Below are 16,803 nucleotides of genomic sequence, written 5' to 3' on the forward strand. Positions count from 1 at the left end.
AATCTGTTGACAAGTTGTAGCAGGCCTGTGGGCAAATTGGGTCAAGTCTGCAGTTGACAACTTGCATCAAATCTGATAATATACCGACTTGTAGCAAGTTGTCGACAACTTGTAACAGACTTGTTCACAACAAGTTGGCGCAAGCTATGCGAGCGCATCTGATATGAACTTGATGGAACAAATCGCATCAAGTCTGCAGCAGACTTGTTACTACTTGCACGTTTTTGGCTGTGTAGGCGATAGCCGGGAGGGCACATTGATTACTACATATTGTATTTTTATAGCTTATATATGTTTAACTAGTCATGTACATAGTGCTTCACTGTTCATACATTGTACTCAGACCCCAAGGATGTTGGACGCTGTGGCAGATTCAAAACTGATGCAATATTACAAAAATGAACAACTTTGCTTTTTAATGCAAATTTATTAGTGCATAACTTCTGAATCCACCACTGGTTAGATGATAAAATCATTAGAATTTACGATTTTAAAACAAGGCACACTTGGCTACACTGCTGAATTAGTACATAGTTCATACAATCAGTTGATATTTTGATATTTTATATAGATAATATGCACAAATTTCCTCTTGTTGAGTAAGATCGTTCAGCATCAGGGATTCAGGCACTAACAGGTGACATAATTTTACAAGCATCATAAAAATCACATTGAAGTACAGATGTCCAAACATTTTATCACACACAGTACATATTATCACAATTATATACCTTACGAGAAACCTAGCTAAAACCTGCACAGAAATATATACCTCTATGTAGGTCTTAATGGAGTAACAAATCAATCTACCTTCTCTTGACAGACATTGCTGTGTATAATTTTAATTATAATTGCAGCAATGTCTGTCATGAGAAGGTAGATTGATTTGTTACTTCATTAAGATATACATAAGGGCATACATTCCTGGGCAAGTTTTAGCTAGGTTTCTTTTAAGTTTCTGATAATAACTACTGTGTCTCATAAAATGTTTAAATGTCAGCACTTCAATGTGATTATGTCACCTGTTAGCGCATGAATCCCCGATGCCAAATGATTCTTTCATATTATTCATATACAGTTTGTACTGTAAACTTGATACCAGTAAGTTTCATCTTTTAAATACAGAACCTGAATGAATTTCTAATTTTAGATGTCTAAGAGCATTTTGACGAAAGAACAGCAAGAGTATCTTAGTAAGGCTTGGGATGAAGGGATGACCTCTCTTTCCAAACATAATATTATAGACAATGTGAAAAGTGAAACTGGTTTAGATGAGAAGATAATTAAGGTACAAATGCATTCTATAAGTACAAAGAATACACTTTGATGTGAAGAACTGTAATTTGGAGTTACTCATTTCCATGGGTTCATGTCCATTGAAGCTTGTTAGAACTTCATTATTGATTCGTATTTTTTTTAAAACTGATGTTTTGCAAAAGTTACTTGTATTCAAGTCAGGAAACATATTTCAATTCATTAGGCAAATCTCTGCTAAATGATATGTACAAACTCACCATTTTTTATTGTATTTGGAGCAGCTTAGTGAACTATCCTAGATATGTATTGCTGTTTGGCTATGCATACACCTGTGGTACAGTGTAATAAAGTACTGTATGCGATGTGACACTTAAACCGGTATTCATGTAGGCACATAATTGTGCTATAGAACTTGTCTGATAATTTGCAGTTTCACAGTTGTAATGTTGTAAAGTGTGGGTCATGCAATCTTTATTTAAATGGTAGAATTTTACAGATCAAATAGCATTATACACTGTAGGAACACTAAAAAAATTATGCATACAGTACTGTTATTTCTGGTGCAGCAGTGTGATGTATACCATTTTAAATTTTTAAGAATTGGATTGGAAATGAAAGAAAAAGGCGAGGAATGGCTGTTAAGAGAGGCCTTAGGGAACAAAAAGTAGAAAAACTAGCAAGTAAACCTCGCAAAAGAACAGCATACTCGGCATTCAAAAGTGAATTTTTGGCCAGTGATTCAGGTACTCTATGGACTATTACTAAATGGGCACTTGCAACATTTGGGCACTTGCACGATTTTTTTGTGCAAACCATTTTTGCTGGCTTGCGCTATATGTGTAAGCCAGCAAAAACCTATAGCTGATTCGCTGTGTGTTATACCATTTTTGTGCAGTAAAAAGTATTTACTTTGCATTTTAAATTCTAGCGAAAGAGATGAAAGCAGATGGGGCTAGTGCAGGTGACATACAAAAGCAAGGAAGCATGGCATACCAATCATTATCGCCATCTTCCAAGGAGAAGTACGTCGAGATAGCTGCCACATGCAATGATCGCTCAGCCCAATGTAGTGAGGTGACTAAAGAGAAGAAAGTTAAAAGAATAATTAAAAATATTCATTCAAATGTAAGATAATTAGTTTAAGACTGTCACTATCCATCATAAGACTTGCCGGCATTTCATTTCTTTGTCAAACGTTCATTCAACGCGCTGCAGCAGACGTACAGCAGTGCTAGAGGCTGCCTTTACATTTTAAGAATGATATGAAATATTTTTGCAGATGAAACTGTTGGACGATCTTGGCTGTCCATCTATTTGGCTCGGGTATGGTGCAAAGGCTCCTTAACGACTCTTCTCCCCTCAAATGAGTGAACTCGCTGAAGACGGCCTATTTACAAACTACGTTGTATCAACCATGATAAAAAAAGTTGGTGAGTTTTGACCTATAAACCTGTGTAATAAAGTCGTGTAATCAGCAACGTACCGGTACATGAATTTGATGATGTGGTAACAGCACATTTACAAGAGGACATTCCAAGAACATTTTCAACGTACATGTACATGCTATATATACAAGCAATTTTGAACTGGTACCATTTCAACACATTCCTTTATGAATTTTTATTTTTCAAATGTTTATTGTAATGTACGTTCTATAATTTTAGAAAGGGAGGGTTGCGCCGGGGGAATAAACATTTTATTGCTGTTTTATCAGACAGCAGCTAATAGGCAAATGCATGTTCTTTTTGCCATCATTTGCATATCTTTTTAGCGGAGTCGAAAATTAAGGACGTTTTAGATGTGGGTGAGGGTGCAGAAGAATCTAAGAGAAAGAAAAAGATTAAGCGGAAATCGAAGAAACAAGGAGAAACGATCACGAAGAAAGGTGTAAATTACCTACCAAATATGATAATTCGAAACAATAAATGTACATTCGTATTTGCTTCTCCAGAAACAGACTGCACATTTGGTGTCTATAGGAAAGGACAAGTGGCAAAAGAGTAAAATGTAGTTTTTTGGCCCCTCAGAAAAAATTACATTTGCGTTTTGTGCATGTAGCGTAGAATAGACTAATACTTGCATGGATGGTAGTTGCAATACTAACAAGGAAACATCATAGAATTAATGTAGTTTTAAAATGATTCGATGCAATTGCACCACTGCTCCGATTTCAGAATCATAACGCTTTAGTGGACTAGTGTCATTTGCAGGACACATTATTAATTTGTTATATGTACTTATTGTTGTTATGGTAGGTGGAAATAGGTAGGTACAGGAACATGTAGGTAGGTAATAGGATATGTAGGTAGAGGATATTCAATTATGGTTATGTACAAATTAATTCAATCTTAACGTTGATCTCCGTTTCAGACGTCCATTCAGAGGCTGTTTTAAAACCAGGTAGATTGTCGTTACTTTTTTATAATCAAACTGTAGTAAGTATAATTTATTGATCATGAATTACAATTTCTGTGTTCATCAACTTGTTTGATTCTTTAATAGGGTATCAAGTAGAAATTTTGAATGCCGACAATGATAAAATTGGTATTGGTGAAATTACGTCTCAGACTGTTGTGCATGGATACGAAGTGAAAGATGATTGGATTCCGCTTTTAGTGAAAGACATTTTAACAAATACTAAAACATGGCCTGAATACCCAAGCCATTCTGGTACTGTGGAGATGAACAGCTTTGTTGCTTGGCCAAAAATCTATTTACGCATAAGACAATAGCTCAGTTTTAAAATATTTACAGGGTGAGTAAAAAAAAGTGATGCATTTTCATATTCAAATTTGCCACATAGCGGCTGTAATGTGACAGAAGTTGCCTAATGTGAATCATTAATTAATCTGAAACAATACTGAAGCACACGCGTCACGTTGAGTGAGTTAAATTGCTGTAAACGCTTTTGCGTTATTAACTACAGCCTGTTGGACACAAGGGAATTGTCAAATTAGGCCAGTCATACGTTCGCGGCAAATTTGAATAACAAAAAGCATCACCTTATTTTACTCACCCTGTACAGGGTGTCCCAAAAAACCCAAAACTATTAAAATTATGCTGTTATTATCCTGTTGTTGGAATTTGAATGTCTGAGTGCCATGGAATACCCACAGGTGAATAGGCATCTGCTACTTGTTATTTAAAATTCAAGAAGCTATTGCCTATTCACATGTGGGCATTCCATGGCGCTCAGACATTCAAATTCTAACAATAGTTTTGTTCTTTTGGGACACCCTGTACAGGGTGAGTAAAAAACTGTTTCCTTTTCATAATCAAATTTGCCGCGAACGTATGACTGGCCTAATTTGACAATTCCCTCGTGTCCAACAGGCCGTAGTTGATAATACAAAAGCGTTTAAAGCAATTTAACTCGTTCAACGTGACGCGTGTGCTTATTGTTTCAGATTAATTATTAATGAATTAATGTATTAGTCACACGCGTCATGTTGAACGAATTAAATTGCTTTAAATTATTCACAAATTTGATCTTACAAACTTAAGGCGACTTCTGTCAAAGAATTTGAGTATGAAAAGGCATAACTTTTTGTACTCATGCAACCTGTACATGTATATGCATTGCAGGCAATGATCATTATTGTCTCAAATTATAAGGCCAATCGTTTTGGGTTGGAACTTACTGAAAAACATTCATGCCATGGTATTCTACCGCTAGAGGGAATTTTCGACCCACAGCCAGTAGGGAAGCCAGCCAGTAGATTTGGTCCTACAATGCAAATTTTACGCATTATCATTCGGTTTTTACAGTCTATGAACACAGAAAACTCAGGTTTGCATTGTAGGACTAAATTTGAGGAATTCTGCGGGCTGGCTTCGCCACTGCCCACAGTGTATGCCGTAGCGTATTTCTTTGCTCCAAACTCGTTCCCTTTTGTTTTGTTGTATTATTGAACGTTAAACTATAGAGATCGAATGCAGTGTATCATTCGTCCCAATAGACCATTTAGATAATTTCTTCATTTGGCCTGTGTGCGTCGTTATCATTTATGGCGAGCTAGTCACGTTTGGGTTTTGATTCAGGAAAGCGAGGCTCCCAGGGTCAGATACGTTGCGTTGCTCGCAGGGCAGTTGCTTATCAGTTACGATGATACACTGGATATAGCTGACTGCCATACTCTTCAACTTACTCTTAAACTTCATTATTTTCATTAAACTTCAACTTTGTAAAAAATTTAGCTAGTATAGACAGTTTCTTCATTGATATCAGGAAAATAATGTTGGAAGAAGTTAACCTATATAATTGTAAATAGTTATTATTAAAATGGAAAGCAACCTTTAGTAATGTTGGTCACCACCATCATCTTCATTTTCCTGTATTAGATTCATAATGTGCATTTCTCATTTACTTATACAGCATTACGGAGTGTATGGAACTCTATCTGGCTCTTGTCAGTCGAGTATTGCATTTCAGGCGCGATCTGATTTTACATAACAAGAACGACAAGACTTATATGTTACCATACTTTTACATATAATTAAAGATAAAAATGATCAAAAAATAATCTGTTGAAAATTGCCGATCGAAATCGCAATAAAACTAAAACCGTTCGTGCCGTTGGCTGTAAGTTGTGACTGCTTAGTCTTAGAAAGAATCAGCAAAACATTATTAATTCAAATACAATACCATTCATTGAGTTTCAAGTTGCTTACATCAAGAGAATGGCAACATGTGCATGCGCCAAAAACACCAGTGCAAGGTAAGAAGACAGACAAATTACCGATAAATGTCCTTATAATCAAAGTTACTTTTATTCGATTAGTCTAAAATTTTACAAACAAGTTCAGTTTATGGATTAGAAATCATTTACAAACTTTCGTATCTCAATTCGTTTTGCTTCTATGGGGTCTATTTCATGCACACCATGTCTACATCATGTTATGTATATACGTCATAGCGAAAGTTGTCCTAAAATTTATAGTCAAAGTTACTTTTATTCGATTAGTCTAAAATTTTACAAACAAGTTCAGTTTATGGATGAGAAATCATTTATAAACTTTCGTATCTCAATTCGTTTTGCTTCTATGGGGTCTATTTCATGCACACCATGTCTACATCATGTTATGTATATACGTAATAGCGAAAGTTGTCCTGAAATTTATAATCAAAGTTACTTTTATTCGATTAGTCTAAAATTTTACAAACAAGTTCAGTTTATGGATGAGAAATCATTTATAAACTTTCGTATCTCAATTCGTTTTGCTTCTACGGGGTCTATTTCATGCACACCATGTCTACATCATGTTATGTATATACGTAATAGCGAAAGTTGTCCTGAAATTTATAATCAAAGTTACTCTTATTCGATTAGTCTAAAATTTTACAAACAAGTTCAGTTTATGGATGAGAAATCATTTATAAACTTTCGTATCTCAATTCGTTTTGCTTCTATGGGGACTATTTCATGCACACCATGTCTAGATCATGTTATGTATATACGTAATAGCGAAAGTTGTCCTGAAATTTATAATCAAAGTTACTTTTATTCGATTAGTCTAAAATTTTACAAACAAGTTCAGTTTATGGATGAGAAATCATTTATGTTTGTTAAGTAAATGAGTCAAAATGAATCACAATTGTGACGAATTTGCAGATGACATTTTAATGAATTACTCTCTGTCACGATGTTACGACTGATAGCAGACCTATCAAGAACAAGTACGTAACCAAGTTACCGACGTTTTAGGAGCGCAGTGATCTACGTTCTAGACTTGCTTTCAGGTTGCTTTTTCAATACAGAACATATATATTAGAGTATGAAAAAAACAACGATAATTCTCTTATACCTGTACACTCCATAACAGATTCTACCACAAGTTTTCGACGAGCTTCCAAGTTCCAAACTTGAAGAAAGACATGTTATACTTGATATTTTATTCGTCTCACGAAGATATGACGAATGACTGTAGCGTAACCAGTCTGACAATTTGGGCGTGCTATGCAAATTTCAGAAATCGTTATCATCGTTCAATTCTTTAGAAATTGTTGTTTACAGTCTATGAACAGGAAAAATAAAGCACAACCAAGCTGTCGGGATGGCTACACGCCACTGATTAGACAATTATACTGTACACTGTACAGGGTGTCTCAAAAAAGGGAACTTTGAATTTCAGTACAATACATAATCTAATAGGATGTTTGAAAGAAAATGCCAATTTCTATGTATTGAACTCGAAATGGTTCCTTTTTGGGACACCCTGTACAGTGTAGAGGAAGTATTATTATTTAATATTTAAAACAAAGAAATTGTTACCTACGTTACGTAGACGTTCGAGGTTTACTTTTGTACCTCGTAATTTGTTCAAGTCATTCATTCATTTGTTCAAGATTTTAAAATTATCCACTTTATTAAAAGCGGTCAGCCGTTAGCCATAAATGTCAATTTAAAGGCCTATTACCAAAAAGGTTTACTACCTTTCGCTCTTCAAGGTGTATAAAAACAAGGTGTATAAAAACGCAACATTAAATATTTATGATGTTTGCTTTCAGTTTTATCTCAAAAGATCGTAGGCTTCAGGGAATATGAGATGGCTTCTAATTCTAGGAGTAAAAGAACTAATGAAAACTGTGCAACTAAGGCTAGTTTCAAACATCGAACTTTTCGTGTGCCGAATGCATTAAAAACAATAGATAAACAGTTGAAGGCCCTCGTTATCTATTGTTTTTAATGAGTTCGGCGCATGAAAGTTCGACATTTGAAACAGGCCTAATTACAATACACTCTGATATAATGAATATTAAGTGTTGTGTTTTTCAAGACACCCTGTAGAAATGAATAATGATAATGATTTGAAATTCTTCGTTTGCACTGCATAAATTAGCGGCCATGTTGGAGGAAACATCAAAGTACCGACGCTCCACAGAGCGTATAATTTGTGCAATTTCCTTTCAATTTTCCTCCAACATGGCCACTAATTTATGCAGTACAAACAAAGAATTTGCATAGCATGACCAAATTGTCAGGCACGCTATGCTACTATTTAATGAACATTGGTATAATAGACCTCCTCAGCTTCGTTTTTGTTTACACTTTTGAAATATGTGAAATCGTGGGTTCTTTTTAATTTATTCATATTCAGAAACCAACAATGCATTCCGGATTAGAATGACAAAGAGACCAAAAAAAAGCATACCAAGCTAAGGAGGTCTATTGGTGAGCAATGTTTCAGTTAGAATAACTATCCTCTTCTGCAGTCTCATCGTCCATTTCATCGTCGTAATAATCATCATCGTTGTCTGTGTCGTACTCTTCAGGGACAAAATTAGTTCCGCTACAACACTCACTTAAGTACTGCTTTGCCTCGTCACTTATGGATATCGATCCGTCAAAAAGATTACACGCAACAAACAAATTTAAGCGCTCAATATCAAGCTCTTTTTTGTGCAAGGCGTACGACCCCTTCATCATATACGAGGATGGAAATAAATCGTTATTCTCTAGCTGTTCCAAATGGCTATTATGAAAATCTTTTACACAGCTCGCCATTTCCTGTGCAAGGATCTCTTGTTCTTCAGTACATCGTTCGATCATTGCACGCGCATCAATTGCTGCTCGTTTGATGGTGACTGGAATGGTGTCTTCGTTTGGTGCATTGATTGCGTATATGTGACTGTCTACGTCACTAGCGTCTTCCCAACAAAGAAATGGAAATTGCTCGTAACCATTTTGCTTTAAAATCTCAATTGACGAGTTGTATTTTTTTAAAAGCTTCCTCAGATTGCCACTTTCTTTCGTAATACTTTTTGAAAGACGCTTGGCTTGAGCTTGTCCATCTGCAATGAATTAAAAATTTAATGAACTGTGCGCAAAATATTACATAATGAGTACCGTCTGCACGGTTTAATCACCTGCGTATCTTTTTTTCAATGACAAAAGAAACCATCTTCTTCGCCCACTGATCAATATCATGTCTAATGTCTGTTTAGCATTTACTGCTTCTTGTGTTCTTAAAGTAGACAAATATTGTCCGCTAGTTGGCGTCCATCTACTCTGAATACCATGTTCTGTTTCCATTCGCAGTAAACGATTGTTTAAGCTGAAAATTAAACCATGTAATAGAGAAATAAAATTAAATAGAAACGCACAAGCCATATTTCTTTCACTCTTTTATTCTACTCAATGGAATAAAACACATTCTACATAATTACAGTTAACATTATATTACGGTAAGGTGTCTTTTTCACTGTAATAGCTGTTCGCTTACCTGCTCATTACAGCCATAACATGGTTATAGCGGCTGTCGTCGACACCCTCTGACACTTGATTTCTAGAAACAAGGAAGAATACAATTTATAATACTATTTATAACGTCTTTATCATCAAGAATCCAACCGATAAACCGTGATTTCGTTATAATTTTCCTTTCAATATTCTTTGATAATTATGTGTTATGGTTTCTTATATTGTACGATTTTGTTTACCACAAACAACATACCTTGCAGAGTAATACTGGCGCAACAGGGAAAAATATTCTAAGACCCAATTGTGCGGACCTAAATCAACTATAAACGATAAAGATTTTCTATATTAGGTGTACATGTAAATACAAAAGTTCTAAACTAAAATCGTGTTCACAATAAACAGAATGTTAGCGCTTTCTCTCCTATACCATTCCCGCCTTGAGAAAACAATCGCATATTAAATATACCCAATCCACATATCGATGTACCTTCTTCTGGTCTGGACTTTCGTAAATATTCCTTTTCACGTTGCTTCCACTCCGTGACCATTTCGTCAGTGACGGGGACTACACGATAGCATAAAGTGGTTCAATGGTTAACAAGTTGAACCATAATTTACACTCCACTTATTTTTGGAACTAACTTGATCTATGATTTGAGTTTATAAGTTACACATATAATACCTGGAGACTTTTTCCGCAAATCTTCAAGTTCGATGCACGCTGAATTAGAGAGCTCTTGACATCTTTTATGCTGCACACGCAATAATAATACTAGAAATTGAAATGAAACAGTGATGTATACTGTACAGTAGTTCAAATTTAAAAATCTGTATTATATAAACTCCATTGTGTTAGTCTCGTAAAAGCTACGTAGAAGAGAAAGGATAATTACCTGTTTTCGATCTTTGCCGTTTTGTGTAGTAGTATAGAGCATCTGAAAGAATATCCTCTCGATGACTGGCAGACATCTCTTTAGTCATTTTGCGAAACAATCTCAGATATGACCAGAGTCTCTCAAGAACTTCTCCATCAACCAAACCCCATCCATCAAGTCTTCTTGGGCTGCACATTAGCTGTTACATGTACAATTACAGTGACAATTACATACGCAAATATTCAAGATTTCCTATGAAAATGAAGTGCATGTTCCACGCATACTGCACATGTGCGGTGGGTTTTGGAGCACTGTACAATAACGTAAACAATGAACTAATGCTGTTAGTACTATTTTTGTACACTCTTTAGAGTCCAATAAAAGGCTGTTGTTGTTAATTGCTAATATTATTTTGAAATACATGTACCTGACAAGTTGCACCGTGTCCATACACGTGAAATTGAGGGCAAGCTAACTTTATACAACTCAGTAGCTCGTTATTATTTTGCTTCTATAAAAATCAAAACGCTAAATTGTTAACAACGCTTTTACACTGAAGTTTGTAGGCAATATTAAGAAGTGGTCGCAAAACCAACAACCAACAGCAGCACGCTTACATGGTTCATTATACTGTACGCTTTTCAAAAAATATTTCGCAAATCTACTGTACTGTACATATGGTAATAGGAATACGTACTTTGAGAACATATGGCATGTGCATTTCTTCGTGAGAGAGAAGAATACCATACAGTAACTTATCAACTGACGAAGGAGAAGTGACTCTCTTAGAGAACATGAGCAATTCGAACACTTACAAAGATACAGAAATTGCAGGATTAAAACGTAGAAAAAGATATCAAACCAAATACCTTTCTCCGCCCTTTAAATTTAGGAAATCCATCGGAATTCCATGTTTGCATCCCAACCCACAAACTGCAGTCTCATCTAGGGCATAATATTTGCCCTTGGACACCATTTCAGAACCAGCCTGAAAATCACTGCACTCCTAAAACATGGATAACTTGGTAACGTACTTGTTCTTGACAGGTTGATATTCAGTAAGAAGCATAAGAAATGTACTGTGCAGACGTTTCACAAAAAGAAATACTGTATTAATATTTTGAAACGAGTTTGGTCCCATCACATCATTGTGCGAACAATTGCTTCAGTATAATTTGCCACACCAGGCAAGCTGAGAAAAAAATAGGTTGACTCGATGTAGCAAATGATACTCAGAGTAGCAATATCTTCATCTTATAGACCTGAATGCAGTTCAATAACCTCACATAAAATTCACAGCTCAGTTAGAATCACTGTACCTTGTTACTACATGAGTTTCCAGAAGCAACTGGATATGAGGATACAAATTCATCCACTTTGTCTTGATTATGGAAGAACATGTTATCACTCAAGGGTTCTCGATAACTCATTCCAGATGTCTTCTTTCTTGGCAAACCGAAGCATGCATCCAGGGAGACAAACAGTTTTCCATTTTGATCCTCAAAATTTGATTGAATATGCAAAATGTCTATTATTAACAACTATAATTTATAAAACTTTTGTATCTGTACGGGTATGCCCAACTTTGCGAGTGATTTGAACTCATAATAATCTACTAAAATGCACACAATATTATGGTTATAGAGTAGTAACTCTGTTTCACATCTATTTGTTTTTTTTTTGGTACAGTATGTGTCTCAACTGGGAATCGAACCACAGTAAACTATTGCCATAATGAGACTTATTTTGTACTACATGAAAATGCCTACATCCACAAAGCTACTATACATGTATCATATCAGAATCCAAGAGAAAAACAACAATATAACATACAATACCTTTGGACATGCTGGACAACTTGGTGCAAGAGCTGTACCAGACTCGCTTCCACAGTCATAAAATGGTGTTGTTTTTAAATTGAATCTACAACAAATCGATGTAATTAGTGAGAATGGAAGTTTATCTATGGGTTGCAATGCATTTAACTGATCTAAGGTCTTTTGACAGACTTGACTTTCACCTTAACAAGAGTTAACTTACAAGTACGACTGGTACCGTTGCTCACAACTTATGATCTATGTAACATGGGTGGCACAGAGTTACTAATAAAACGTTGTTCAAGGTCAGAGGCAACTTGCAAAGATTTATATCTTAATTGCACATTTTAACCTAGCAAATGGACAGACAGCATAGACAATATACCAGCCTACTACATTAGACTAATTATAAAGTATACACTGGTATTTCACCTGAACTCTTCAAATGCATCAATAAATTGCTCATAAACTTTTCTTTTCTAAAGGACAAAGACAGAGATTATAACACACAATGCACTGCATGGGGTGATATTTCTTGATTTCTTGGAAAACACAAGGTCTTACTTTCTTGATAGAGTTTTTATTTAAATCTAGTTTACCAAATTAGGAAGAAAAGACAAACGTTTTATACAGATGTTCAATACATTTTTGCTTACAAAATAATCAGATCAAATTAAAATTTAATTCATACTAATAAATATATTATACTAAAATACACTATGTAGCCATTAAATTAGTGTATGTATGCTAGGCAATTTACCTTGCACATAACCATTAACCAATTCATGCAGTACCTTTAAAAGAGGAGTCTCAAAGAAATTCAGTGCTTTTGACAGGTCATAGATTGAGACATGACACTCCATCATCAGGGATAAAGTCAGCTCCATTAACCGAACTGTAAAAGCCAACGTTGGCTCCACAGGAGTAGCAGGCCACAGACCATAACAAAGCAGACTTTCTGGGACACTCACACAAGTACAATATTCAAATTGCACATCATGATGAAAGCCTATATAGGTTATTTACAAAATATTCGAATACATGTTTTCATCAAAGCTGCATAACCAATTAAGATGGCAATTTCTAATGATAATAAGGTGTACTGTATATGTTATGAGCAGAAGCAGAAACAGCTAGGTCAACAAAACACTGTTTTCTTCAGTCTCAATAAATAAGAGATAGAATAATTAATATATTATATCAACATACCATTGATGTCAATTACAGTAATTGGCCTCAGATGTGTATTACTGCAAACATGTATAGGATGCCGTAATGTTCTCTCTGGAACTTTGTGGTGAGTCCAACCACCTCTCTGTTATATGAAAAAGTACAAATCTGTAACCTTAATACAAGTGAGTAATAAAATGTTCCTACAAGCCTTCACTCCGACCTTCCTAACTATACAGAAGTTGCAGCAAAAAGGATATATAATGGTCTTGTGAATAAATTGTTAGCTATTACTCCCTATACAATGCATTTATATCCAATACTGTATATCTGGAAAGATTTCATCTTGAGACATAATATCTACTTGCCTGACAACTTTATGCACTTACACTTAATAATTCTGTTAAGTGGAACTGACATTTGTCTTTGTGTATGGAATTGCAACAATTCAGACAATAATATGCCCGTAACCACAGTCACGACAACGTGTTTCTGCTGTTTCTGTGCAGCCATTTTCAATGCAGTTTGACGGTGCAAAACCCTCTAATTGCAGAGAGGTTTGCATCAGTCGTATGCGAATTTTCTCCCAGTTCGCAGAAAGCCTCGTTCTTCATGCTCTATACAATGAATTCGTGGGCAAATGACAATTACTCTCCCATTGGTTATCTAAGAATTCAACTTGTTCTGTTGTACTGCTACTACAACTTTGATCATCATAAGTTGCCGCGTTCTCACTAGTTTCCTTATCTTCGTTTTTAGATATCGGTGCAGGAAGTTTAATCATTGACGATTTTTTCTTCGCTACATCAACAATGCGAAAGCTAGAGTTTCCCTTCCTTTTCCCTGGTTGAAAGAACATATTAATATTTATAAAATTCACTCTCAAGGAAAACAAAAATGGCGCTGTTTATTTTGAATACTAAATTAGGTCATGAAAGTGCGCCAATTCCCGCCACCCCCTGGTACATGGGACTTTAGCATTACAACCCAATAACTTATTGCATACAACTGGTTTACACTTACAATAGATTATTGGTTACAACGTGCGGAACGGGTGCCGAGTCGCAGAATACCTATCAGAAAACCTCTATTAATTATTGCTAAACCTCTCTAATTGGCAGGGGGGTGACTGCCTCAAAAAAATGCACTTGCTAAGTGACGAATCACACTTCTGTGACCGAGTCATCGCATATACGCGCGATTGAAAATCGGATTTCCGAAATCCAAGTCCGATTATAAAAACAAAGCATGGCGGAGGCGTTGGCAGTACAGGAAGAATCGATCGTTGCGGAAGGTGAGTTCATGTTTTATTCACATAAATGTCCATAAAGAGCATTTGCATATATAAACTTAACCTTTTGTATCTCAATTTGGCTGTTTGCACTGTTAAACGAACTAGGATGGATGTAATTTTCAAAGGATTGTCATTGTTATTGTGGCGAAAAATAATAGTATAATTCTATTTTAGCAGATACAAGACTCAACTGACTAGAAGTTTAGAAGTTAAATTATCTGGAAACCTAAAATATACAAAATTTACGATTTGTTTTGATAAGATTTTTTACAATTTATGAATTATTTACAGTAGCCAATATTTCATGGAGCTTTTGGCTGCATGTTGGTGCAAGGTTGATGCATTTTACATTGTCAGAATTGAGCACTAATTAGTAACTATAGCTGTATAAGAGTTTACAAAAGTGATGAGTGTTACCACAGGCAGCCCACGTTGTGAATTTTTTATTAATATTTTAGTGTATAAGATTCAACAACGTGGGTTGGATGTGGTATTACATAGAAAGTAAATGACAGAATTGTTTAACTTTTGTTTCAAGAAAAAGTGATCCAAATTGACTTGACTGAAATTGACTTGACTGAAAAAAAAGATGTGGCTATAAAGGAAGAGGTACATATAAATAATTTTATTGCATAAATTATTATTATACTTGCATGCATTTTGTGTCTGTTTTTCCTTACCTTTACATAGCTGTGCCCTAATGTAGATTAATATTTATTAAATTATTTTAAATATGAACTTATGTTAACTGTTTAATTATTTTAAATATTAACTGAAGTTAATTAAGTTACATTATTACATTGTTGTCAAAGTAGTTACACTTCTTCATGAATATACACTTAGGATGCTTTCAGTGATAGAGGGAGCTCCTGGAACCTTCATGCCTCTTGCTACAGCCATGTTTGTTCTATTCATTAATCTATACTTTAGATGACTCCAAGATTTTTTGTTATTTTGTAACTAATTATTAATTTATATATTTCAGCCGCATATTGTGCATGTGATCGAGGACTCTCCAAGTCCAGTAAAAATAGAGGTTGGGCATGGAAAGAGGAAGTTGGGCAGCAGCTCTGCACAAAGGAAGTTGTTAATGTTTGATTGTGAAAGGTTACTATAGTAATACACATTCATTTGATATTTTCATTGATGAGCTGTTATTTTAGCACAATCATAATTAAATGTTACAGTAGGTATGTGCTTTATTTGTAGTTCAGAGGATGATGACGATGCTCATGCTGATGAAAAGAAACCAAGGTAAACTGCTGCAGTTAAAACTATTATTCTGTTAAGTTTATAATTTTCAATGGTTTCGACTCATGTTTCATCTGCATTTTGTAGTGCTGGTAGGGTTGCTTTAACCCCAAGCATATGGTCTGAAGTTGACTGCCAAGATGTTGATAAATTGCCAAATGATATTGATGGCCTTGTACAATTCCAACTACCTTTCCTTAAAGAAAACAGAATGCAATCAACACGAGATGGGAGACCCTGGGCAGGATTCATGACCTCACAAAGAAGTGGGTTCAATGGCATTAGGAGACTTGCTAGATGCAAAGGGTCCCCAAAGTGTATCAATGAAAACTGTCTTTACCTAAAGCAGTTCAGTAAACAAAATAGGGTACACTTCCAGTCAAAGGGCGGTGAAAGCATATGCCATAGCTGTGGGGCACCTGTGTGGGCACGTTGTTACTAGTAAACAACTTAATCGAATTCTTAAATAATTGAAATACTATTCCAAGCCAAGACCCTCTAACTAATAGTTCAATTGCTCAGAGTGCTAAAACTGTCTCCATAGATTAGCCGGCAAATGGTGCTAACTCACAGTCAGGTCAGGCAAACAAATTCTTTAATGCAATAAAGGCTGAAAATTTGGTGCCAAATATAGGTGGTCTCAAAATTGCAAGTCTTAACACAAACAGTTTACTAAAACATAGAAATGAATTAAGAGCATCCATGTATAATCAGTAAATTGATATCCTAGTGATCAACGAAACCAAACTTGACCCTAATGCACCCATGGACTTGGTTTCCCTTGAAGGTTATACCTGGGTATCGAGGAATAGGAATAGATTTGGTGGTGGCGTTGGTTTCTACACATAAGAAATGCTATTAATTTTTGGACTAGACTTGACTTAAATAAACAGGATACTGAAATTCTTACTGTTGAAATTAACAAATATAAAATGAAA

The 16,803-nt window shown here is 35.3% G+C and overlaps 3 protein-coding genes and 1 long non-coding RNA gene across 4 annotated transcripts; 1 reads left to right on the forward strand and 3 right to left on the reverse strand.

Moving 5' to 3' along the window:
• Nucleotides 1-1,047: 1,047 nt before the first annotated feature.
• LOC114530433 lies at nt 1,048-2,842 on the forward strand. The gene is made up of 3 exons (XR_003687763.1): nt 1,048-1,288; nt 2,186-2,382; nt 2,537-2,842. It is a non-coding gene; the product is annotated as an uncharacterized LOC114530433 (long non-coding RNA).
• A 5,535-nt stretch (nt 2,843-8,377) lies between these two features.
• Nucleotides 8,378-9,203, reverse strand: LOC114530440. The gene is made up of 2 exons (XM_028552055.1): nt 9,125-9,203; nt 8,378-9,049 (listed from the first exon to the last, which is right to left on the reverse strand). Exons 1-2 carry the CDS (start codon nt 9,183-9,185, stop codon nt 8,442-8,444), a joined length of 669 nt encoding a protein of 222 aa, XP_028407856.1. The 5' UTR covers nt 9,186-9,203; the 3' UTR covers nt 8,378-8,441.
• On the reverse strand, nt 9,188-11,300 carry LOC114530414. The gene is made up of 9 exons (XM_028552035.1): nt 11,203-11,300; nt 10,761-10,844; nt 10,352-10,532; nt 10,141-10,230; nt 9,946-10,023; nt 9,712-9,778; nt 9,481-9,543; nt 9,235-9,312; nt 9,188-9,194 (listed from the first exon to the last, which is right to left on the reverse strand). The coding sequence occupies exons 1-9, from the start codon at nt 11,251-11,253 to the stop codon at nt 9,188-9,190; spliced, it is 699 nt and encodes a 232-aa protein (XP_028407836.1). The 5' UTR covers nt 11,254-11,300.
• Nucleotides 11,301-11,643: 343 nt separating this feature from the next.
• Nucleotides 11,644-14,257, reverse strand: LOC114530415. Its single transcript, XM_028552036.1, has 6 exons — nt 13,710-14,257; nt 13,360-13,465; nt 12,945-13,159; nt 12,583-12,629; nt 12,172-12,256; nt 11,644-11,832 (listed from the first exon to the last, which is right to left on the reverse strand). The coding sequence occupies exons 3-6, from the start codon at nt 13,035-13,037 to the stop codon at nt 11,644-11,646; spliced, it is 414 nt and encodes a 137-aa protein (XP_028407837.1). The 5' UTR covers nt 13,038-13,159; nt 13,360-13,465; nt 13,710-14,257.
• Between the last annotated feature and the right edge of the window lie 2,546 nt (nt 14,258-16,803).

Source organism: Dendronephthya gigantea, unplaced genomic scaffold (assembly GCF_004324835.1).
Source record: "Dendronephthya gigantea isolate DGI-Jeju-01 unplaced genomic scaffold, DenGig_1.0 000062F, whole genome shotgun sequence".
Lineage (NCBI taxonomy): Eukaryota > Metazoa > Cnidaria > Anthozoa > Malacalcyonacea > Nephtheidae > Dendronephthya > Dendronephthya gigantea.